Source organism: Bos indicus, chromosome 5 (genome assembly GCF_029378745.1).
Source record: "Bos indicus isolate NIAB-ARS_2022 breed Sahiwal x Tharparkar chromosome 5, NIAB-ARS_B.indTharparkar_mat_pri_1.0, whole genome shotgun sequence".
Classification (NCBI taxonomy): Eukaryota; Metazoa; Chordata; class Mammalia; order Artiodactyla; family Bovidae; genus Bos; species Bos indicus.
Genome location: NC_091764.1, coordinates 57390869 through 57416212, shown reverse-complemented (window position 1 = coordinate 57416212; position 25344 = coordinate 57390869). Strand labels below are relative to the sequence as shown.

The following is a 25344-nucleotide window of genomic DNA, read 5'->3' as shown; positions in this document are numbered from 1 at the left end:
TCTCCCCAGCTTGGAGGCGCTCGGTGTTCGGCCACACCGCCTGTCGCCTGGTAGTGGGACCGGAAGTTGTTCAGGGGAGGGGGACAGTCGTACTGGGGGGGTTTATGGGGGGGGGCCTGTCCCTCCTCAGGTGAAGCCGCTGATGGAGATGGAGCCGCCGCCGCCGCTGAGCGCCCGGGTCCCGCCTCCGGCCCGGTTGTGGCCAGCTCAGTGACCCCACTCCCCCCGCACTGGGCCGTCCGGGCCAGAGTGGGGGACCCCCGCTGCCCCGCCTCCCTCTCTCCCAATTCCGTCCCCTCTCCCTCACCCCCCCATCCTGCGCGCGCGCGGAGCTGCCTCAGGTGAGTGAGGGGCGGGGTTTGGGCGAAGCGCGAGAGGCGGGGCCTCGGCCGCCGGGGGCGGGGCCTGAGGGGCCTGGGCGTGAAGGGAGGGGGACACGTGGGCGGGGGCCTGGTGGGGAGAGGGTCGCTGGGTGGGCTGAGGCCTAAGGGAGGAAGCTGGCGGTGGGGGGTAGGGGTTGGCGCGAGGCCATAAGATTGACAGGGATGTAGCAGGGACCTAGGCGTCCTAAAAAGGCGGGAGATGGGTCAAAACAGAGAACCGAGGACAGGCAAGACCTGGCGTGCGCGACGCTCCTTCGTTGGGTGAGGCTGGGTAGAATAGAAGGATAGGGTGGAGAAAGGATTAGACTGGGTACTTTGGCAAAGAAGCAAGAGGCTGCGGGTGGCTAGGGGGAGATGTCGGTCAAGAAGGTTAGCGAGAAAGACATAGGCCTAAATGGGAAGGCAATGAGCAGAGTGGGAGAAACAAGTGGTAGAGAAGAAACTTAGGGTGGAGCAAAAAGTGCTGTGTGCGGCACTATGCAGGGTGAGAAGTCCGGGGAACCTGAGAAGCAAGGCTGGGAAGGAAGAGATTCATTGCATAGGAGCCTTAAGAAAGAAATGTAACAGGCAGAAGTCCTGGGGCAGACAACCAGAGAGAAAAACAGACCTGGGAAGCAAGTCTAAACTAAAACAGCCTTCCTTGTACCTCCTCACACAGCCCCATCCCAGTTATTTTCTTACCCCAGTTTGCTAGAGTTGTAGAATCTCATTGTTTGATTTCTGTGCTTTAAAAAAAAAAACAAACTATGAGTGATCCTGTCTAGTGACAATGTTTAATGGGAACATGGGACTTTAGATAGGAGATATTTAGAAAATATGGTACCCCCCAAGGTCATGAATTTACTGACTCTGCTTCCAGGAAGATTTGATATATCACCAACCACAGTGTGTCAACACTGAACAACTTCTTTGACCTCAGTCCCTTCTCTTATAAAGCAAAATTGTCTACTGTCGTGACTTAAACACCTCCATTTATTTACATATTTGAGAGCTCCAGCTATGCCCCAGTCTCCCCAGTATGAGCCCTCAAAGCATCAGTGGTGAGCTTGGTATGATTGTGACTTATAGGTCAACTCTAGGCCTTCCAATATTATGACCAAACAGAAGTCTGTTGAGGCCTGGCTACTTCCCCTTACTGCTACTTGTTCACCTTGCCTGTGTGAAGGTACATGTTCATATCCTTGGGGGAAAAAAAAAAGTGAAAGTCCCTCAGTTTTGTCTGATTCTTTGCTACCCCATGGATTGTAGCGTGCCAGATTCTTCTATCCATGGGATTTTCCAGGCAGTAATACTGCAGTGGGTTGCCATTTCCTTCTCCAAAACTGTCTACTGTTGTGACTTAAACACCCCCACTTACATGTTTGAGAGCTCCAGCTTACCCTAGTCTCTCCAGTCTGAGCCCTCAGAGCATCAGTGGTGAGCCTGGTGTGGTTGTGACTTGCTCACAGATCAACTCTAGGCCTTCCAATATCATGACCAAACAGAAGACTATTGAGGCCTGACTGTTTCCCCTTACTGCTACTTTTCCTTGGGAGAAAAAAAAAAAAAAATGTCACTCAGTCTTGTCTAGCTCTGTGGCTACATGGACTGTAGCTTGCCAGGTTCCTCTTCCCATGGAATTCTCCAGGCAAGAATACTGGAGTGTGTAGCCATTCCCTTCTCCAGGGGATCTTCCTGACCCAGGGATTGAACATGGGTCTCCTGCATTGCAGGCAGATTCTTTACTATCTGAGCCACTTTAGGAAGCATTAACAACAGGTGTCTGACTACCTAGAATATTTCCACTTAAGATAACTCAAATTCTGAGGACAAGACCAGATAAAAGGCCAAATTAGACACTCTGGGTGTGGCATCTTATTTGGTAGGGTATGTGAAATGTCCAGCCAGGAATTCCTCATCTCCTCATGGGTCTGCCAGTAGGTCAGTGAATCTTTCTTTGGGGTATGCGGTATGCGGTATTCGGCCTTCCCCACTTACAGCCTAATTCAGAGAATCCAGACAGCTCCCTGGATCACAAGAACCGTCAAACTAGTGGCTCCTGAGATAAAGTCTTTATAAAAGAAAATAGCCTTACCATTGGGAATCAGAAGAGGTCTCAGTGGACCTTCTGGGGTGGGCCCCAGGATGGTGGGAGATGCCCTCAATTTGGCAGCTTCAGAATTATATCTTGTTCTACTCAACAGATGTTGACTTCTCAAGCACAAAACATAATGACTTTGCTGCCCACTGAGTGGATATATGTGTAAGAGATTCACTTTGCTGTACACTCGAAACTAACACAACATTGTAAATCAACTAAACCTCCATAAAAATTAAAATCATCATCATCATCATCACTGGGGAGGGACCTCCCTGGTGGTCCAGTGGCTATGGCTCAACGCTCCCAAGGGGGCCTGGGTTTGACCCCTGGTCAGAGAACTATATTCCACATGCTGCAAGGAAGATCAAGGATCCCACATACCACAACTAAGACCTGGTGCAGCCAAATAAATAAATATTTTAAAAATAATAATGATCCCTGGGCTTCACTTCAGATCCTAAGTGAGACCAAAGGAAAAAAATTCCCCTTCTCCCTACTGCAACCAAAAGGATGACATGGAGACTTAGCCCTCTCTCCACTTCCACCTGCATTTTTCAGCAACATCCTTGTCACTACCTTTCTACCCATGAAGCCACATGGAGTGTCTTTTAAATTCCAATTTTGGAGTATCACTGGGTCAAACAGGATTCTTTGGAGGATTTGAAGAGCTTTCATTACTTGTGATGTCCACCTTATTTCAGGCTTTCAGAGCCAGTACATAGAGAAAACTTGACTTTCTGATATTTTTGTCACCAATAGTTAGAGCTGTGGGTATGTTTTTGTGGAGATGGGGATGGTAGCTGAAGCCTGACCTTGGAAGTCAGACCTTGGACTGGTCTCAGTTGCTGCTTGTCAGGAAGTGTGGTGGGAAATCTTCTGTCTAGAAGGGAATACCTGTTCCTGCCCATTCCTGTTCAAATGCAACATTATGTTGATGAGAGAAAGCCAGGGCCTTGGAGGGCTCTGTTTAGGGTGCCAGGTGCATTTGAAAGAACAAGGAAGAAAATCTTTGTCTCAGGTTACAATGACCAACCTTTCCTCCCTCCTCACAGAGATACTTCCTTTTAAATTGGGAAGCTGGCTGTTTCTAGGTACTTTGTATTCAGCTCACTGAACTGAATTTACAGTACATATATGCCTACCTCCATCACTGAATGATGTCTGTGTTGCTGTAAAGTCAGTTTCCTTTTGAGATCTTTGAACTAAGCCTATCTTGTGTTGCTAATTTCTCTCACATTATACCTCCTCCCCCTCTGGTGTGTCTCCAATCTGCACTGCCTAATTTGACCCAGTTCCTCTAAGGAGAGGCCTGGCAGGCCAGGGAGCCGGGAATGGGAAGGTGGAGACGGATATGCTGCCTGGAGATTTGAGCAAACAGTGAAGTACATCTCTTGATGTGCTCCTGGCTCTCAGAATACCAGAATCAGGAGCAGCAGAATCTCAGTTCCATCCCACTCCCAGGGCTCCCAACTTGGCATTTAGACCAGTTGGAGGCAGCTAAAGACTGATTTTGCCCAAGATGTGTCATAGAGCACCTGTTGAGAACAATTAAGAAGCAGAAGAGCTCAGTTTACTTCTAGGAATCAAGTTCAACTCAGAAAACAACTCCTTCAGACCCTTCTGGAAATTGTTTTAAGACCATTTGGACAGGTGTCCAAAAATGAGATGCACTTCCTGAGCCAGTACTAACTGAAATTCTATGCTTCAACTGCTCTGCCCACCTAGTGCCTTTCTAGCTCCGGGTTCATACAAACACACAATCCCATTAGGATGTTTCTCCCGGTAGAGCCTGCTGAACTGGCTTTTTCTTTTAAGTAACAGACCCCACTCCCATGGGGATCACAGCAAAGGAAAAGATGTAAGAACCAGGGAAATTGATACTAGAACCAGGGAAAAGCAAGAAAATCCAAAGGCATTGAGTACCCTGGCTTAAGAAAGGAAGTAAGACGGTTTAATGGAAAGAGCACACCTCAGAGAGACAGGAAACTGGGGTTCCTTTCGTTGTTCCAGCTTCACTGTGAGCCCTAAGACAAGTCACTTATCTGCTCTGAGCCTCAGTTTCTCCAAGCAGAAAATGGAGAAAAACATGCTCACTCTTGCTTCTCCTGCACTGGGGGGTGTGTGTGTGTGTGTGTGTGTGAGTGTGTGTGTGTGAGTGTGTGTGTGTGTGTGTGTGTGTGTGTGAGGGAAATAACCTGTGGCATCTTGAGTTTTACAAAATCCCAAAGGGCAATTATATAGCTAATGATTCGGAAATGAAAGGGATCCCATGAGTATGGGAAGGCCCTCCCTCATATTTGCATCTCTAACTACCGAAGTTCTAGGCTAATTCCAGAGAGTTCACTAGCCACTGTGGACTTGGGCTCTTCTCATCATTGCCCCTAAGAGACCCTTCAAGGAACCACTTATTATTGGCATGGTCTAGCAGTCTGGTCCCAAAGCTCAGTCCATACCAGGGAGGATGTCAAGAAAAAAGGAGCTGGAAATAAACCTAGAGAATTTTTTTTTTCCACATCCAGGCTTCCTAGGTGAGACTAGAAATCTCTCTAATGAAATCTAGGGAGAACTGCTTTGTGAAGTGAAGCAAAGCCCCATGTCTCAGGCTTTCTCGTGAGACTTTTTAGAGCATGATATCTCTCAGCACTAGACAAGAACGATAAGGGGTGTGGTGGTGGTGAAACAGAATAATAGATGCTTTCCTGATATGTGCCCTCCAGAACCCCCCACCCTCACCTCAGTCAATATAGTAGTACACTCAAACCAAACTTTCACCCATTTGCTTCAGTGAGATCCTTCAAAGAGACCCAAGAATCCTGATAGCAGCTCAGGCTGTTCTGTTGCCCCACTCTGTTGTTGTTCAGTCACTAAGTTGTGTTCAACTCTTTGCAACCCCATGGACTGTAGCACGCCCTCTGTCTTCCACTATCTCCCAGAGTTTGTTCAATTCATGTCCATTGAGTCAGTGATGGTATCTAACTGTCTCATCCTCTGATGCCCCCTTCTCCTTTTGCCCTCAGTCTTTCCCAGCATCAGGGTCTTTTCCAGTGAGTTGGCTCTTTGAACCAGGTGGCCAAAGTATTAGAGCTTCAGCATCAGTCCTCTCAATGAATATTCAGGGTTGATTTCCTTTAGGATTGACTGGTTTGATCTCTTTGCAGTCCAGGGAACTCTTTAAGAGTCTTCTCTAGCACCACAATACAAAAGCATCAACTCTTTGGTGCTCGGCCTTCTTTATGGTTCAAGTCTCAAATCCATATGTGACTACTGGAAAAAATAATAACTTTGACTATATAGACCTTTGTCAGCAAAGTGATGTCTCTGCTTTTTAATACCCTGTCTAGGTTGGTCATAGCTTTCCTTCCAAGGAGCAAGTGTCTTTTAATATAATGGCTGCAATCACCGTCCACAGTGATTTTAGAGCCCAAGAAAATAAAATCTGTCACTGTTTCCACTTTTTCCCCTTCTATTTGCCCTGAAGTCTGGGATCAAATGCCATGATCTTAGTTTTGTGAATGTTGAGTTTTTAAGCCAGTTTTTTCACTCTCCTCTTTCACTCCCATCAAGAGGCTCTTTAGTTCCTCTTTACTTTGTGCTGTTAGAGTGATATATTTGCATATCTGATATCCAGATATGATATTTCTCCCAGCAATCTTGATTCCAGCTTCTGAGTCATCCAGCCTGGCATTTCGCATGATGTACTCTGCATAGAAGTTAAATAAACAGGGTGACAATATATAGCCTTGACGTACTCCTTTCCCAATTTTGAACCAGCCAGTTGTTCCATGTAATGTTCTAACTTTTGCTCCTTGACTCACTTTCAGGTTTCTCAGGAGACAGTAAGGTGGTCTGGTACTCCTGTCTCTTTAAGAATTTTCCATGGTTTGCTGTGATCCACACAGTCAAAGGCTTTAAGGGTAGTCAATGAAGCAGAAGTAGATGTTTTTCTGGAATTCCCTTGCTTTCTCCATGATCCAACAAATGTTGGCAATTTGATCTCTGATTCCTCTGCCTTTTCTAAACCCAGGTTGTTCACTTGCATGTTCTTGGTTCATGTACTGCTGAAGCCTAGCTTGAAGGATTTTGAGCATAACCTTGCTAGCATGTGAAATGAGCGCAATCGTATGGTAGTTTGAACATTCTTTGTCATTGTCCTTCTTTGGAATTAGAATGAAAACTGACCTTTTGCAGTCCTGAGTGCAGCACTTTGACAGCATCAGCTTGAGGATTTTAAATGGCTCAGCTGGAATGCTGTCACCTCCACTAGCGCTTTGTTTGTAGTAATGCTTTCTAAGGCCCACTTGACTTCATACTCCAGGATGTTTGACTTTAGGTGAGTTACCACACCATCGTGGTTATCCAGGTCATTAAGACCTTTTTTGTATAGTTTTGTGTATTTTTGCCACCTCTTCTTAATCTCTTCTGCTTCTGTTAGGTCCTTCCTGTTTCTGTCCTTTATCGTGCCTGTCTTTGCATGAAATGTTCCCTTGATATCTCCAATTTTCTTGGAAAGATCTCTAGTTTTTCCCATTCTATTGTTTTCCTCTATTTCTTTGCATTGTTCATTTAGGAAGGCCTTCTTACTTCTCCTTGCCCCACTCTAGCTCCCCAAAATCTGCCCCTGGGGTATTTATTTTTCATTAGATGACTGGTGGAAGCAATTTTAGATGTATGTAGTGGAGAAGGCAATGGCACCCCATTCCAGTACTCTTGCCTGGAAAATCCCATGGACAGAGGAGCCTGGTTGCCTGCAGTCCCTGGGGTTGCTACGAGTCAGACATGACTGAGCGACTTCACTTTCACTTTTCACTTTCATGCATTGGAGAAGGAAATGGCAACCCACTCCAGTGTTCTTGCCTGGAGAATCCCAGGGATGGTGGAGCCTGGTGGGTGCCATTTATGGGGTCACACAGAGTTGGACACGACTGAAGTGCTGCAGCAGCAGCAGCAGCAGTAAAAGTCACTCAGTCGTGTCCAACTCTTTGTGACCCCATAAACTGTATGGTCCATGGAATTCTCAAGGCCAGAATACTGGAGTGGGTAGCCTTTCTTTTCTCCAGGGGATCTTCCCAACCCAGGGATCAAACCCAGGTCTCCCGCATTGCAGGCAAATTCTTTACCAGCTGAGCCACCAGGGAAGCCCTATTCAGTCAATGCTACTACTATATTTGCTTATTTAATAAACTTTAAGTTCCATTCTTCTAGACTGTTGCTAGTATTCTCAAAGACTTTTCTCAAAATTTTGCATTTTTGGTTTTCACTTTTTGGAAAATGTAAGGATGAATTCCACTGCTCTGAACATCTACTATTGTTCTAGATAGGAGATGGATGTATGTAAATTTCTACCAAATAGGGATTTTTTTTTTCTCCTCCCACAGGCTCCTAAGAAGATAATTCATTGCAACAAATTATCACTTTTAATTGTCCTCACTTCTGGATTGTTCAATACTCTACTGCCAATTACTGTTTGCCTTCCCTCAAATAGACTAATCTGCATTTTAAATTCAGGTCCCCCCTCAACTCCCCTTTAAAAAAAATAAAGGTAGCAAAGTAATTGACAAAAAGTAAGAAGAAACCACTTAAGGATTTAATGTCCCCTTTCTGAACCTGAGGTGGGCCACTCTCCTCTATCTTCTACTTTCCCGTCCCCCTTCCTCCGCCCACCCAAACATGTTTCCCTTGAATGACTGGATCTAAACTTCTTAGATTACTACTCCCTTCTTAACAAAGTGTAGCGACTCTGTGGGGTTGTTTCTTTGCCTGATGAGCACTGAGCTGTAACGTGTCTCCTTTCCTACACCATCAGCTTCACTTACAGAGAGAGGGTCTACTCTCCAAACAACACAATCAGGGACCAGTTCGGAATGAGACAGCGTTTCCACCTGAGAGACTGGGGAAGCCTGCAGAAGTTGGGGGTTGGAGGAGACCCTGGGGTTTGGAAGTCAGGGTACATCGTCTTTGTCATCAGGACAAAGTCTGAGGTTTTGCTTTGTTAGAATAGGGTCAGAGCACACTTAAGTAGTCCTTTAGGGTTCTTGCTAACTCCAGGATGTTAGAAAAACTACTCCCTTTCCAGATCTGGCTTCTAATAGTAGCTGTTTTCTCTTCCAGCAGAGTCTCTCTAAGATGGACATAGAAGACTGCAATGGCCGCTCCTATATGTCTGGTATGTCCTCTTGTGCTTTCTGTTTGTCAGGGGCTGGGAGCGCGCTCTCCTGTGGAGCAGAGTGGAGAGCCTTCAGCTTAGCACGTGACCTCCCAGTGCATCGCAGTCTTGGAACTGTCACTTTTGGTAGTGCTAGATAGAGTGGTTTATTTTGTTAATTTTACTTTCCCTAAAAAGTGATTCTCTTCCCAGACTTCTTGGAGGATAGGAGCAGGGGAAGGAAATAAGAGGGGCACTGTGAGTGGAGACTACTAGAGAGAAGAGATTTTAAACAAAGTAGTGGAAGCAAGATCTGGTTCCTTCTCCTGTGCCGAGGTCACTAACCAAACATGACACCCAGGGTTTCAAACCTCAAAGGCCTGAAGGGGCCAGGTAGGATGTAACAGAGTGAACTGGGCTCAGATAATGAGCAGAAGAAAGTGATGGGGATGGTCATGGGCTGGAGAGTACATGTCCTTCCTCAAGGAGCAACAGCTCTGTAGGGTCCACCGGAATGTGTATCCAGTGTGGCCAAAGCTTCCAGTTTTTCAAAAGAAATCAGAAATCAGGATTTTATATGGAATGTCTCCCTTTAAAAATAATAATTTGTATTTTAAGAAATGTTCCATGGGGCAAGCCAAATTTGTCTATAGTCTGAATTCAGCCAGTGGGCCAAGAGCTTACACATTTGAAGTAGAGAGAGAGGGAGACCAATTCTCCCCCTATCTTTTCCATGATCATAAAGCTTTTTATACCTGCCAAATACTCTTATGAGGCAGAAGAGATCCCAGCTTGTAGTATGGATGGCTTTTAGGGATACTTTCATATCCCTAAAATGGATAAAAAGGGAGATTGCAAGATGGACCAGATACACATATGAGAGTTATTGGCAGCACCCACATAATGTCAAAGTAAGAAGTTGACTCTGACCCCTTTCTCACTTAAGGAGGGAAGGAGTTGGGATTGGTACAGGCATTGATACCTGCTACATGCTGGACAACACCTGTTCTCAGGACCCTGCCTTGGAGCTGAGGACACTCAGAGGAAAACTAGTCCCTCCCCTAAGGCAGGCAAGTGAGAAACTGGGAAGCTGGCTGAGGAAATACCCACGGAGCACTTTTCAGCCTATCCCTGGAGAACGTTGGATATTAGAAGAAAACTGAGTGTATTAGCATCACTGTGCTATGAAACCAAGCTTTCCCAGCTTTCAGCAAGTTGGCACTTCCTAGATGAGAAGAGTCCTCAGCAAAGGATTGTTTTTGAATGAAAGTGGAGGCCAGAAACCACTCACCTGTGTTTTGAGAATTCTAGATGTCAGCAGCTACCATAGAGAGGGACGGGGACTGGGGGAGGGGGGCCGGGAGTCAAGGAAGGGCTAACATGAGCTCTGAAAAGCAACCCCTGCAGGACCAGACATGGCTGAGACAGTCCATGTGAGGGTCTCCTGAGAGCTGCCTCCGCACCCCTGCCCTGCGCTGAGCCATCTCTCCTGGACTGATGGGGAAGCGGTGGGAGAGGTCGCAGTGTGCACCCCCTAAAGCGCGTGGCGGAGGGTCACCACCACTCTTCTGCCTCTATACCCGGGGACTTTCCCTTGCCTGGCCAACTGATGAAGGGGGAATCTCTCCTGTTCTCCAAAGAGGTTTTCGCCGCACAGAACCAATTACAGAAAGTCCACCTCTTCCTTCCTTATCTCTTTCTTTGGAAAGATCATTCCCTGGGGTTGGGGGAGGGCAGTGGGGTGGGGAGAGAGGGAAGAAAGGAGAGTCCATTCGTTTACCACACAGATGCTCTCCCCGCCCCCACTCCCTATCTTTCTAGGGAAACTGAGTTGCTCAAACCCAGCTCATGCAATTAATTGACTGAGCAGTGCTTGTTCGAAGTTTTCTGGTACTGTGAAATGTTTAAGGGAACCTTGGCAGAAAGGGGTCCAGAGGTAGGCAGCCCAAAGTTTTCCAGCCCCTCCCATCCCCTAATTCTTGGAATCAGAAAATCTAGTCTTCCAAAGTAGGTCAGCACGGCCGTGAGCAGCTCTTCTGGAAGGGAAGGGAGCCGAGGCCTTGTCTTGATGGAGGGCGGATTCATCCAGGGCTGTCGGGGGCTGGGGCCCCAGGGGCACAGGAGGGGATGGGAGGTGGGGAGACCAGACCAGCACTTTGCCTGGGATCCGAAAGGGCTCCAGGCCACAGTGCAACACTAGCCCCGAGATCAGACTGTGCAGGGCCCTCTGGCTGCTGGGAAGGGGGAGGCTGTCAGTCCCGCCCACCCCACCCCACCCCAATCTGGAGAGCAACCTCCCTCCTGGAGGAGGAAGAAAAGGAGGGAAGACAAGGGCCTGAGTTCGGTGGGGGAGGGGCTTTCTGCTGATCTGGAGCCTTGAAGCTGCCCCTTGTCCTGGGCCCCATGACCTCTGAGGCCTTGTCTTCCCCAGCTGGCAAAGGATTGGGCCTTCCCTGGGGCCCCCCTCTTTCTCCCCCTACCCCGCGGGCCCATCCATCTCCCTCTCTCTCTTGCACACACTCTTGTGTCTCTCAGGCATTTGTTGTGCAGTTCCTCTTTGTCTGCTGGGCACGAGGGCAGCAGCATCTGCCTCCCTCCCTGTGCACCCCCCACCCCAAGCCCTTCACCGTATTGAGAAAGGGATGCTGTAGCCTAGCGACCCCCCCACCAGAGGCACAGACACACTCTCCAGCCCCCTCCCCAGGCACATTCAAGCGTGTGCTGCTTGCGCTCTCTCCCTCTCTCTCTCTCCCCCCCACCTCTCGCACCCTCTCTCTCTCTCTCTCTCTCTCTCTCACACACTCACACACACACACACACACTCATACACACACACACACTCATACACACACACACACACACACACACACACACACACACACACACACACACACACACACACACACACACACACCCTGGGCTGAGTTCTTCTCGCTGGCTGCAGCCGTGGGCCTCTGCTCACCGAGCCGCTGCCGCTGCCTGCGAAATGACGGCGGTTCCCCTCACTTCCAGGAATCCACGCTTCCTGGAAGGTGAGTGGCTGGGCTCACCCCTGCCTGCCACCGAGACGCAGACATGCACACACCACCCGCACTCGCTCGCCGTTTCCAAGGCGGCGGCCGCGCTCGCACCCCAGGGTCTCAACGGCAAGGGAAGGATAATGTAAGTTCAGGCAGAAGGTGGCTAGTGGAGGGGGGCGGGGAGGGGGGGCTGCTGCTGGGGCTGGGGAGCCAATTCAGTAACAACTCCCCGAGCCTGAGGAGAGGGAGAGGACTGGGGGCTGTGTGTGGAGCGGGGGAGGGGGCGTTCCTCCTCACACTTGCGGAGGATGGGGAAGGGTGTTTGGTGTTGCTAAGCAAAGGCTGTGACTTGGTCAGTGCGAGCTTGTGGTGACATCTTGATTAGGCCTTGGGGACAGATGTAGAGCTGCCTGGGGTGAAATGCCGAGACAGGCTGGGGTGGGAATGGGTCATAAAAGAACCTAGGTAAAGAGGGGTGCCCCGGCAGCAGATGCCTCCACCTGGAACTGAGATGCGAGGGGCCTCAGCCTCCTCCCCACAATAGAGCTGGGGATGGGCATCTTTCTCTGCTCCTGTCCCCACTCTTCCCTGCCAGCGGGCTAGCATCCTGCTCCCTGGAGCCCATGGTCAAGAAGGCAAAGCAGTTAGGACGAGGTCCCTTCAGAAAAGCGTGGAGGCTCTGGGACCCCACAGCTGGCTCCTCCCTCTGTTTGGAGGAATGGAGGAAGGACAGCAGGACCCGAGGGCTGGGCCCCCTCAACTGGGAAACACATCTAGCTGGTGGGACACTGCTCCAGTTCCTTTCTCTCCTTCCTGCTTTTCTGCCCTTTACCCACCTCCTGGTTCCTCTGATGTGAACCTCATGATTTGGCTTTGCCCTCCAGGGGGTTTGGATTCAGCCAACCTAGGATGACTTTGACCAAGAAAATTTCTCTGAGACCTAAGGGCAACCCTAATTCTCGGCTTTGGTAGTCTGGGATTTCTCGGGAGTCCCAGGCATTTGAAATTCCCTCACTGGGTTTTCTGGGGCCGAGAGAGGAACTGCTGAACTTCCTAAATCGGACTCTTGTTCTCTTCACCATCTGGCTAAAACTCAAAATCCCTGGAGCCCCCAAAGACTTTCTAACCCCTGAAATGGATTTATTTCAGGTATTAGTCCCATAAAAGCTGGCCTGAGCCTGTTTCGCCTCTTACCTGTATCCTAGGGAGGGCAATGGCATCAAAGAGCCTCTTGAACTACAGGTGTGACCCTGGAAGTACCTGCTCCTCCTGTACCCAGGCCTTAAGAGGGAGAGCTGAAGAGAACGTTTCCCCTTACTGTCCCTAGATATCCCTTTAAGGATGTTTTCCCCATATATCAAGCCCCAGGCCCCAAGAGGCAGCCTCAGCCCAGTAGGCTGGGACCAGCGATGGATTTCCAGCAACCTCACTCATCCTTTTAGGGTCAAGGACTTAGCACCAGGCCCCGGAGCCCTGTTCTTCCCCCATTACTAACATCCAGTGATTTAGGACAAGTCAGCCCTTTCAGCCCTTCCAACCTTAGCCAACCCTACTCAGTTAAAAGGACATATTTTAAAACTGGGTCTGAGTCTACAGGTCTCAACCCACAGCTCTGAGATGCTCACTTGGTGATATGTGTGTGGTATTGATAGGGGGCAACATTTTTTTTTTTTTTTTAGATAACCACGGCTCATCTAAAGAGCCGCAGCTGGGGAACCTCGGTTTCAAGCCGTAAGGCTTCTTCGATAGGTAGTGAATGAATGTCCTCAGGCTTTGATGGGCTAGAGTGGGGGAAATGGGACTTTTAGTAGAGGAGATGAATGGGAAATGGTCCCAAAGTCCTGAGTGGTTGTTTTCTTCCCACTGACCAAAGCTGGAGAGGGATCCCTCAGGAGGGTGTGTTCCGGATTTCTTGCCTCAGGCCCAAGACTCCAACCATTTTATAATGGAATCTTTATTTTGTGAAAGTAAGTATGTACATAGCTGGGAAATTGGGTAAAGTGCTAATAGGTGGACTTTAGGGATGAATTTTAGGGTTTCTCTCTCTTTCTCTCTCTCTCTGTGTCTTCCATATTTAGACCTGTGTGCACACATCTATGCATGTTCATGTTAGCAGATAATGTAGACGGCTAGCCCAGTGTTTATCCCCGTAGGTATGTTCTCTTTATGTCTATCTACCTATGTGATATGTGTCCGTGTCTGTGTTTATCTACGTGTGTTGTATTTCACATGTATATTTGTGCAGAAGATTGTGGGGAGGAGGGTTTTTTTTAAAGACATGATTCGTATATTCAGGTATGTTATCTGATTTTTAAAAACATACGTGACACTCATAGAAAGCATTTTTACAAAGCTATTTGTCAACAAGTTAAAATGCATATATATTGAGAATACACTGATTATTTCACTGTCAAGGGAATGTCAAATAGTAACTATGTGATTGGAATACTATCAGATGGAGGTTTTCTAGAATAGCTACATTTTTGCTGATTTTAGAGTGAGATGGACCCAGGTCTCCCCTTCTGAAACAGTGACTCCCAGTTAGCTCTACACAGGTGAGGGTTAAGGACACGGGTACTTACTATTTGTGATCAGATCCAGGTTCCACCGCTACCAGCTCTGTGACCTTGGACAAGTAACAGAGCTGTTTTTGTGCCTCAGTTTCCTCATCTGTAAAATTAAAGATCATACCAGCCCTTACTTCACAGGGTTGTTGTGAAGATTCAATGAGATAATTCTTTTAAAGTGCATAGAATGATGCCTGGCATGTAGTAAGCACTCAATTAATGTTAGCTGCTATCATTATGATTACTATTATTATCATTAGATTCAGGGACAATTCCAGCTGCCCTTCCTGCAGATCCCGAATCCAGTGTCGGGGGCTCCGGAGAGTAACAGTAGGGAAGAACGTCTGTCCTGAACTGCCTCCCTCGCAAGGCCCCCATTTTCCTCTCCACCCCGGCCCGCCTAGCCCCAGCCCTGCTTCCTGTGGACGTCAGGCAGTGATGCTCTTCCCCTCAGGCCTAGATGAAGGTAGGGTGGGCAAGGCGCAGCCACTGAGCTCGCGGAAGTCAGCACCGGGCACCCAGGCTGGCGAGGGCACCAGGTATGGTGCCCCACATACAATGCTGCCTCGTACGTGGCTACAAGATAAATGTTTGTGAAATGTAACTGAACTTTGAAGAGATCAGATGTAGACGGAAAATGGCTCAAGCTGCAGCTTCACCTTCCTTCTTGTTCTCTCCTCCAAGGTAGCGGGGACTCATCTCTGGAGAAGGAATTCCTCGGGGCCCCAGTGGGGCCCTCAGTGAGCACCCCCAACAGCCAGCACTCTTCTCCCAGCCGCTCCCTCAGTGGTAAGTGCAGCCTCCAGCCTCCCGGGCCCTGGGCACCCAGTGTGTGTCTGGCCCTCAGTTCACCTTCCATGGCAGCCATTTCCCGCTCACTGCCTCCCTCTGATTTCCGGCCCAGAGTACCTAACAGCACTAAGGAGCTCCGTGTCTAGGGTTTCCGTGACTTCTGAGAGGAGGGTGAACCTTCACTGCCTAGTGACTAGGGTGGAATTGAAAGAGGCACGGGTGGGATTAAGGTAAAGGCTCCAAAGAGAAACTCTGGAACTGAGCAGATGGAAGTGGTCATGAGCTGGAGTTAGATAGGAAATAGAGATGAGAAGGATCCCCTCCTCACCCCCGCCAGTCTCCTGCCAGACAGGGTCCCCATGACTGCCCCTCCTCGCTGGCCCTGGATCTGTGACATTCTCTAAATGGTTGGAATAGCCAGGAATGTAGGTCAGAGCCAGAGCCAAAGCTCTCTCCTCAGTGGCTCCTCCCTCCTCCAGTCCCCTCCAGATTTTCACAGAGGGGAATAGAGGTGTCCGGTCCTATGGGGTGGGAGGATAACGTGAGCTATGTCTGTCTTCCAGTTTTGCTCTCTTTTCAGCCCGCCGTCTCCATCTTCCTAGGACCGTTTTCCCGCCACTGTTACTCCCTGGCTTCCTGCCTGGGGCCAAGCCAGACATCTTCCTTAATGACAAGAGAGTGGAGGAAAAGGCTCCGCTTAGTTTCCCCCTCTCCCCAGTAACTGAAGACATCCCATGTACCCCAACTTTTTTCCTCTGGAAACCTGTTTGCCTCCTGGGTGGGAGAGGAGGACAAAGGTTGTCTCAGGTCCCAGCAAGACCCCATAGCACCACCCAGGATACTTAGGAGATCAGCTTCTCTTAAAGCCTGAATGTCTCAGGGCTTGGAGACAGTCTTTGGGACTTAAGGAGGGCCTCTTTGGCCCATGGGCAGGCTCCCTCCTTGGTCTGTCTCTATCCTAAACACGCTCCCACCCTCCAGCCAACTCCATCAAGGTGGAGATGTACAGTGATGAGGAGTCGAGCAGACTGCTGGGGCCGGATGAGCGTCTCCTGGAGAAGGATGACAGTGTGATCGTGGAAGACTCCTTGTCAGAGCCGCTGGGCTACTGTGATGGAAGCGGGCCGGAGCCTCACTCCCCGGGGGGCATCCGCCTGCCCAATGGCAAGCTCAAGTGTGACGTCTGCGGCATGGTCTGCATTGGACCCAATGTGCTCATGGTGCACAAGCGCAGCCACACGGGTGAGTACCACAGGCGCCCCAGGCCCAGGCCATGCGGGGTCGTCTGAGGAAGGGGAGGTCTCTCCCAGCACTGTTTCTAGCTGCTAAAAAAAGGTGGGGGATGAAATCTGGACTCCCATCAACACCTGTATTTCCTGGCACTTTCCTCAACTGTAGTTATAAAGGCAAGCTGGTGTTTGTCTCAGGAGGTGATGGAGGAGAAGACGTGTTGCCTCAAGAAGTGTCCTATAGGGGACTTCCCTGGTGGTCTAGGGGTTAAGTCTCCAAACTTCCACTTCAGGGGGCATGGGTTCGATCCCTAATCAGGGAACTAGATCCCACATGCCACAACTCAGAGATGCCACAACTAAAGGTCCTACATGTTGTAACGAAGAGCAAAGATCCAAGGGCTGAAACTAAGACCGGGCACAGCCAAATAAATAAATTTTTTTTACAAAAAGAAGGATCCTATAGTCCAACAGGGTATTGTTTGGGCTCTTCTGTCTTATGGGTTTTTTTTTAACTATGCCAGTTGGCATGTGGGAACTTAGTACCCCACCAGGGATCAAACCTGTGCCCCTTACCATGGAAGCGCTGAGTTAACCACCGGACCACCAGGGGAAGTCCCTGTCTGATGAGCTTTTAAATAAAGGAAAACAGAAGCCTCTTCACAGTTATCTTGGGCTCCAGGCTCCTGGGGCAGAGCAGGCCCTGTGGGGCTCAGTTCTTGCTAACAGTCTTAGGCCCAGCATTCCAGGCCCAGTACCCTTCGCCCTGCCACACACCTCTAGTCCACTTCTCAGGGTGAGACTGTACCCAAGGGGTCCTTTTCAAGCAGCATTTGTGTGTGTGTGTGGCACTGCCCTGCCTTGCAAATGTGTTCTGAGCACCTTCCTTCCCTGGGCTGGGTAGAGCAGAGGGTGAGGGACTAGTTCAACCTTCACGGTTCCTTACCCTCGCTCATCTGTGATCTCTTCTTCCCCTCACAGGGGAAAGGCCCTTCCACTGCAACCAGTGCGGTGCCTCCTTCACCCAGAAGGGCAACCTGCTGCGTCACATCAAGCTGCACTCCGGGGAGAAGCCCTTCAAGTGCCCCTTCTGCAACTATGCCTGCCGCCGGCGCGACGCACTCACTGGCCACCTCCGCACACACTCGGGTAGGCCGCATGTCCGGAATACCCAGTAAATAGAGCTCAGCCACTTCTGTAGTATTGGAGGGTTACAGTGTCTACCACTGAGGGCGGAAGAGCACTCCCAGAACAGAGCAGCAGGCCCCAGGGCATTTGGGGCTCTTTGATGGGATATTTTACATCTGCCATGCTCTGCGACATGGAGCAAGAAGAGCATGGGTGATATTCCTGGCTGTCAATAGTCACCCTCCCTAACTTGGCTTTTAACGTTCATGCTGATGCCAGAACCATCTGGGGCCTATCACCCTCCCTTCTGAGCACCAGGGACACCCCTCCTTCCACTCTGATGTGCTCCAGCCCCACACCTGTCACCATCTTCACCACCCCGCACAAACACCAGAGGTCTCTGGCAACCTCTGTCTGTCCTCCCCGAGACTTCCGGCTGGTTCCTGTAAATTTCCACAGGCCTCTAAAACTAGAAGAAAGGGAGCCTAGGAAAAGAGTGTCCCATTTCTGTTTCCCATCTCACGAGGTCGTCACCTTCCTAGAGGCAAGAGCAAATCCAGAGGGTGCCGGGAGGTCAGTGTTGGGAACACTGCCAGGGACCCGGACTAACCAGGTTTCCTAGCCCCAGCCAAGACAGGTTAAGTCAACATCTTTCTGGATCAGCTGGACAGGCAGCACTTTTGAAGCCTTTAAGTTTTAAGCTTTTGAATTGGACTTGGGAAAAGGCCAGGAGCTGAGCTGGCAGGAAGGAGGGAGCTCAAGATTGGGAAAAGGAAGGAAGAAGGGCAGAGGGGAAACGATTAGTAGGGTCTGTCCTTGGAAACTTTCCTTGTTTTTTCTCTTTTCTTAAACTCTCCTGGGCCAGGATTTAAAGGGCCAGAACAATCACCTCACCACCCTCTTGTTCCAGATTTCCCCAGCCACCTACCTCGTTCTAGCTTCTCTTACTTTGGAACTGAGACCTCTTTCTCTCTATGTATGTGGAGAACTAGGGAGAAAGATCATTATTGATTCAGGCATTATAATCTACAAATATTTTACATGTGTCTCCTCCCTCATGTAATTCTCATAACAATTCCAAGGTAGATGTTATTATCACAGAGCTTTCTATAGCCTCGCTGGAATCCAGTTAATGGCAGGTGTGAGCAGCAGGTGCGAGCAAGTCAGACTCCTTTTCTGAGGAAAAGGGTGGCTCCCCCTGCTGGTTTGGAACAAGGATGGCTTGGCCCCCTAGAATTCTTACCAACCACAGCGAAGCCAGCTGGGAGGACACTGGATGTTGTTGTGCAGGACATTTTAGGGACACAGGTGGACAGAGATACACTGTTGGGTCTCATCTCTGTGAGATGTTTTCTATCACAGCCCACACTATACGAAAGAAAAGGGAGTTCCCCTCCCAGATGTTAGACCGTCTCCCCAAGAGTCTTGGGTGGACGAGGACCGCAGCATTCATCTTATCCCCCAGCCGCTTGGGTTTACAAAGAAAGAGCAAAAAGGCAGTTGGTGACTTAGTCTAGGCCCAGGTTAGGTGTATGTGAGTAGGTGCAGGGGCCAGTAGTAATTACCAGCCTCCTGAAGATACCCTCTCCTGTCTCCCTGTTCAGTAGTGGCAACATACTTTCACAAATATCCTCTCTCAAGTTGTTTTCAAAGGAAGTGTTGATCTCAGTTTTCCCAACCTTTTTTTCATCACTGGAAACAAAATCTTTATAACCTCTTCTTTGTTTAAAAAAAAAACGAAGACCCCCAAAATTGGTGTTTTCTCCCTTTACTTTCCTCTGGTTATTTTATTTATTTTTCTCTTCTCAGAATTTCTGTATCAGTTATGGTTTTTCTGGGGCTCTCTTGGTATATCTCAGTGTAGCGAAAAAGAAAACTGAGCAGTTAAAACCAGGCTGGGGATGGAGGTAAAAATATAAGTAAAGGTCAGTGAACATGCCCCTCCCCACCCTGGCAGAGCTGAGGGCTCTCATTTCTGTCACCCCAGCCCACCAGTTTCCCCCAAACTGAAGCAGATAGTTCGTAAGCAAAAAAATCCCCTTGTCTGATAAACAGCCCTTACACCCGCCTGCCACATGGAAAGGTTAAACCACAGTCTGGGCCCCAGACTCTGAGATCCTGGGGTGGGGCCAGCCTGCCTGCCAGGGATGATCCCCTGCAAAGTCCCTGGGTCCTTCCTCCCTTTGAACAGCAACGTGGCCATCTTGAGGCCCACCAACAGTCCGAAGCCACGTGCCCTCTCTCCTCCCATCCCAGTGCATTGTCTCTCTTCTTCAAGGTTCAGCCATCTGGCCACTGAAGCTGGGGAAAGAAAGATGAGCCAGAGAACTCAACTGAGCCACGTCCCTTCCTCCTCACTCCCGTGCATACCTGCTCCTGGATGATTCTGCAGCACCAGCAGGCAGTGACTCTAATGCCCTCTCTTCCCTCTCCTCTGCAGTCTCCTCCCCCACGGTGGGCAAGCCCTACAAGTGCAACTACTGCGGCCGGAGCTACAAACAGCAGAGCACCCTGGAGGAGCACAAGGAGCGGTGCCATAACTACCTGCAGAGTCTCAGCACTGAAGCCCAAGCTCTGGCTGGCCAATCAGGTGAGGCCGCAGGCAGGACCATCAAGGAGTGCAGGACAGGGGCGACCCCAGCACCTACCCTCACAGAGGGATGGGATCTCTGAAACAGATATATGTGCCGAGCACCCGAGTTGGTGCAGAGCCCCATGGTGGGTGCTGCAGGGAGATCCAGAGGTAGGGAGGATTTCATCTATGTTGTCAGTCTAATGGGAGAGAGAGAGAGCACCCAGGAGGTATGCACTCAAGGGCCAGATGCATATAATTGTCCCCACATCGCCGGAAATGTGCTGTAGTGAGCTCTAGATGGGGTGTAGTAAGCAGAGTGCCATTTCCCAGGCATCCGATATTACCTTCCTCAGCTACCGACCTGCTGGTTTTCTCCAGGCAAAGGCAGCTGGGCCTCTGCTTCCCCTGCTCAGCTGCTCCTGCCTGTCGTGCCCTCCCCACCCCACTCCTGCTCCCTCCCACCAGGTGATGAGATACGGGACCTGGAGATGGTGCCAGACTCCATGCTGCACTCATCCTCTGAGAGGCCAACTTTCATTGATCGTTTGGCCAACAGCCTCACCAAACGCAAGCGTTCCACCCCCCAGAAGTTTGTAGGTAAGAGTCCAGTTGGAGAGGAGACATCAGCTGGAAGCCACCACTTGTCTAAATCTGAGCACTGGTGGCTATTAGACCAGCTGGATCTGGAGATTTGCTTGGGGTAGAAGAGAGCAGCCTGGTGGTCTCTTAGTGTTCAGAATGTATTGCCAGAATCGGGGGGGAGTGAAGAAGGAGAACATCCCTCACGAAGGGGAAGAGGGGTCAGAGTTGAGGGCTCTCAGGATGGTTGTAAGAGGAGAGAGTTGGGGGTCAGGCTTTTCCAGTTTTTGAAAATGGCAAGGACTTCTGTTTATGGGGGCTGGGAGAAGGGCCCTTTGAGTCCGAGAGAAAAGGTGTGTATGGGGGTCCTTGGCCATTAGCTCTCTTTATGGAGAGCAATGAAGGAAGGAAGTTTTCAAGACCAGTGGGTTGGGACCAAGTCCTTCTCTAAGATTATAGCCCAGGGTTGGGGAGCAGCCCCACAGAGGACCTGACCTTGTGGGAGGTAAATGAAGGGTGGTGAATAATGTTACACCCATCCCCAGGGAAAGGAGGGTGTAAAGGATTCTTTACAGGAATCCTTTGTAGGATTCTTTAGGATCCTTTTTAGGAATCTTTGTAGGATTCCTACAAAGAAGGAATCCTAGGGGAGCTTGGACTTACCCAGAGTCAGCCCTCCTGAGACCCTTCTCTCCGCAGGTGAGAAGCAGATGCGCTTCAGCCTCTCAGACCTCCCCTACGATGTGAACTCGGGCGGCTATGAGAAGGACGTGGAGCTGGTGGCACACCACGGCCTGGAGCCTGGCTTTGGAGGTTCTCTGGCCTTCGTGGGGGCCGAACATCTGCGTCCCCTCCGCCTCCCGCCCACCAATTGCATCTCAGAACTCACGCCCGTCATCAGCTCTGTCTACACTCAAATGCAGCCCCTCCCTGGCCGACTGGAGCTTCCGGGGTCCCGGGAAGCAGGTGAGGGGCCCGAGGATCTAGCTGATGGAGGTCCCCTCCTCTACCGGGCCCGAGGCCCCCTGACTGACCCTGGGGCCTCCCCCAGCAATGGCTGCCAGGACTCCACAGATACAGAGAGCAACCACGAAGATCGAGTTGGCGGGGTGGTGTCACTCCCTCAGGGCCCCCCACCCCAGCCTCCTCCCGCCGTTGTGGTGGGCCGGCCCAGTCCTGCCTACGCCAAAGAGGACCCCAAGCCACAGGAGGGGTTACTGCGGGGCACCCCAGGCCCCTCCAAGGAAGTGCTTCGGGTGGTGGGTGAAAGTGGTGAGCCGGTGAAGGCCTTCAAGTGCGAGCACTGCCGCATCCTCTTCCTGGACCACGTCATGTTCACTATCCACATGGGCTGCCACGGCTTCCGAGACCCTTTCGAGTGTAACATCTGTGGTTACCACAGCCAGGACCGGTACGAGTTCTCTTCCCACATTGTCCGGGGGGAGCACAAGGTGGGCTAGTGACCTCCTGCCCCACCGCAGTCCACCACTCCACTGCCCTGCCTGCAGGAGGCTAGCCCTGCCCCCACCATGTCCCTAGCAGTTGGGTTGTGTAGCCCCCACCACTGGCTACCTGACTTCACCCTTGACCCTGACCCGTCCTCACCCATGCCCCTCCTACCCCCTGACTGATCTAAGCGTTGTGATGAAACAGGTCTTTTGCTTATCTTTCTCCTTTTTCTCTTCTCCTTTCATCCCACCATACTCACTGAGTTATTTATTAATATAATTTGTTGAGTTTTCTTTTGCTTCTTTTTTTTTAACTTATATCGCTTATCACACCCCCACCTTCCTGCCCAGTCCCCTTCCACTGTAGGCCTAATTTTTCTCTTTGCGCTTTCTCCAACAGCCCCAGGAGTAGGAAGCTCCTCTTAGTGCTAAGAGGCCCTGGGCTTCCTGATTTAGGTCCTCATCTTTTGCTGTATCTGATTCTTCTGTTTTGATGCTGATCGCTCTCTCTATTCCTACCTTAGCTCTGTGGCATTACCTCTGCTCTCTGGGACCCTTCAACCTGGTACTCCATACCTCTTGTGCCCTCTCACCTTAGGCAGCTTGCACAACTCCTGATCAAATGAAGAAATCCCTCATTTGGAAGTAGGAGAGGCTGAAGAAATTCTCCCCAGGCACCCTGGGACTGAGGGTCCTCTTGACATCCCACTAGGAATTAGAGTTCCCCAAAGCCCACATTCGGGATCTGCCTCTCCAATGTGATCTCTCTCTCTTCTCTCCTCAAACAACGCCCAACACTGCTGTACTCTCTTCAAACTGCCCGTCTACTCAGTGGTGGTTTTTCTCTCCTTGGAATGCCCCGACTTTATATTCTCAGGGGCCAAGGCTAGGTCAGCAATCCTCTGTCTCTGACACATGTGGAGCCACAGGTGCCTAACTGGGAACCAGGGAAGGGAATGGGTCAAAATTCCTCTCTTTCTCTCCCACCTCTCAAACTTCCTCACTCTAGTGACCTACTTGGGCTCTCAGGGGCTCCTAGGTCCCTGTCCTATGAGAAACTGGTGGGTTGCTGCCTGATAACAAGGGGGTATCCTCAGCCCCCAAGTCATGCTGCCTTCTCCCCCCTAGCAGGATTCACCCTCTCATCCCCGGACTCCTGGGCCCTGTTCTTAGGATCAGTGGCAGGGAGAAAAGGATGTCTCTTTTCTCTCTCCTAACTCTCAGTATAACCAAAAATTATCCCCAGGATGAGCAAGGGCATAGGCCCCTCTCCCGATTCCACTCTTGTGCCAGCAAGAATGGGATGGACAAAACTGAGCTGGGAGAGTCATCCTTTACTACCCCCTCTACACTCAGCTCCCAGATGTAGGGCAGGAGGGGGCACTCTCCTGGCTGCTGCAGAGACTCCTGGCTATTTGGGTGACCTAGATAGTGAGACGGGGGCAGGAGGAGATAGCTCCACCGCCAAGTGGAGGTCTCTTTCGACAAGAGTTCCCTGCCCAAGGCCACAGCCATCCCATTCTCTGCTTCCTTGAGATTCAAACCAAAGCCTGTTTTTCTATATTTAAAGATTAAAAAGTAAAAACCAAACAGAACACCTCACAAGTTGTAACACTTGGTCCTTTCTTTCTCTCTCTCTCTCTCTCCCCCTCCCCTTTTCTATCCCCTTCCATTTTTCTTTCCACATGTCCTTTCCTTATTGGCTCTTTTGCCTCCTACTTTTCTCACTCCCTATCAGGTATAATTCAGGGGGATGGTAAAGGGTTGGCTAAGGAACAGACCCTGGGATTGGGGCTCTTAAGGGCTCTAAGAGAGTCTACCTTATCCTATTATGGGAAGGGAGACCCTAAAAACTTCTTTCTCCTCTTCTCCCCCACTATGTGGTCTCCCCAAGAGAACCAGATTGTCAGGGAGGGACACTGTGGGTTGATTGTTTCTCCTTGACAATGTAGCAATAAACAGATGCTGCCAAGGGCAGGGGATCAGGGAGCCACTTGGGAGGAGAGTGGTCTCTGGAGAAGGGGAGAGTCTTCTTGAGAGCACCCCCAGGGAACTGGCTCCTTGTTTCAGAATGGCAGCAGAGTTGAGATTCATATCTGGGGTTCCCCTCAACTCTCCTGGTTATCGAGCCCCTTCCTATTAGACCTGCCCTCACCACCTCTTCTGCGTCTGCTGTGTATTTGGTGACACCTCATAAGGACTAGTCCCTTCTGGGGTATCAGAGCCTTGGGGTGCCTCATCCCCTCCCTGTCAGTTTTGGCACCTGTAACCTCCTGGAACATGAAGGACTATGCTCTGAGGCCATACTCTGAGCCCATGAGAGCAGAGACTGGAAGGGCAAGACCAGGTGCTAAGGAGGGGAGAGAAGGGCACTCTGTCTCTCTCCAGACCATCACTGCACTTTAACCAGGGTCTTAGGTACAAAATCCTACTTTCCAGAGCCTTCCAGCTCTGGAACCTCAAACATCCTCATGCTCTCTCCTAGCTCCTTTTGCATAAAAAAAAAAAAGTAAGAAAAAACACACATTGAAACCCACATGGAGAAAAGAGGTGTTTTCCTTTTATATTGATATTTAAAATCAACACCACACAAAAAAATTTCTAAATAGACACTTTTCCAGACCTTTGTTTTTTTGTGTCAGTGTCCAAGCTGCGGATGCGATTTTGTAATACTTCTGGCAGCTTCTTTCCTTGTGTACATAATATATATATAATATATATTTTTAATCAGAAGTTATGAGAACAAAAGAAAAAATAAAACACAGAAGTAAGTGCAATACCACCTCTCTTCTCTCTCTCCCAGGGTTTCATTTGTAGCCTATGCTTGGTGTCTCCTTGGATCTTACCCCTTCACCTCCTCCTCTTCCTCTGGGGCCCCCTCCCTCCTTTTTTTTTTTTTTTAAAGAGTTTTTCTCCTTTCTCAAGAGGAGTTAAACTAGCTTTTGAGACTTATTGCAAAGCATTTTGTATATGTAATATATTGTAAGTAAATATTTGTGTAACGGAGATATACTACTGTAAGTTTTGTACTGTACTGGCTGAAGGTCTGTTATAAATAAACATGAGTAATTTAACACCCCTGGTTGTTTTTGCAGACTTCCTTTGCCTTGCTTTTCTGCTGGGAGGGAGGGGGGCCTCCTTGTAGCGTATTATACCAACTACTAAATGTTTTGAGGCTCAGCTGGTAAAGAATCTGCCTGCAACGTGGGAGACCTGGGTTGGGAAGATCCCCTGGAGAAGGGAAAGGCTACATACTCCAGTATTCTGGCCTGGAAAATTCCATGGACTATATAATCCATGGGGTTGCAAAGAGTCGGACACAACTTAGCATTCACTTTCACTTTCGCACATTTTTGAAGATGAACAAGTCTTAAGACTGAGAGGAAACCAAACAAGAATGC

At 49.8% G+C, this 25344-nt stretch overlaps 1 protein-coding gene across 7 annotated transcripts; it reads left to right on the top strand.

Moving 5' to 3' along the window:
• The first annotated feature begins 112 nt into the window (after window positions 1–112).
• On the top strand, window positions 113–25021 carry IKZF4 (IKAROS family zinc finger 4). 7 transcript variants are annotated; one of them, XM_019961064.2, is made up of 10 exons: window positions 113–341; window positions 8575–8626; window positions 11618–11767; window positions 13499–13592; window positions 14877–14981; window positions 15966–16226; window positions 17195–17362; window positions 19782–19931; window positions 20382–20513; window positions 21195–25021. In XM_019961064.2, exons 3-10 carry the CDS (start codon window positions 11681–11683, stop codon window positions 21953–21955), a joined length of 1758 nt encoding a protein of 585 aa, XP_019816623.2. In that variant the 5' UTR covers window positions 113–341; window positions 8575–8626; window positions 11618–11680; the 3' UTR covers window positions 21956–25021. The 7 variants fall into 7 exon arrangements, with proteins under 7 accessions (XP_019816623.2, XP_070645621.1, XP_019816626.2 ...); XM_070789520.1 differs by having other exon boundaries at window positions 8572–8626; XM_019961067.2 differs by lacking the exons at window positions 11618–11767; window positions 13499–13592.
• The last annotated feature ends 323 nt before the right edge of the window (window positions 25022–25344 follow it).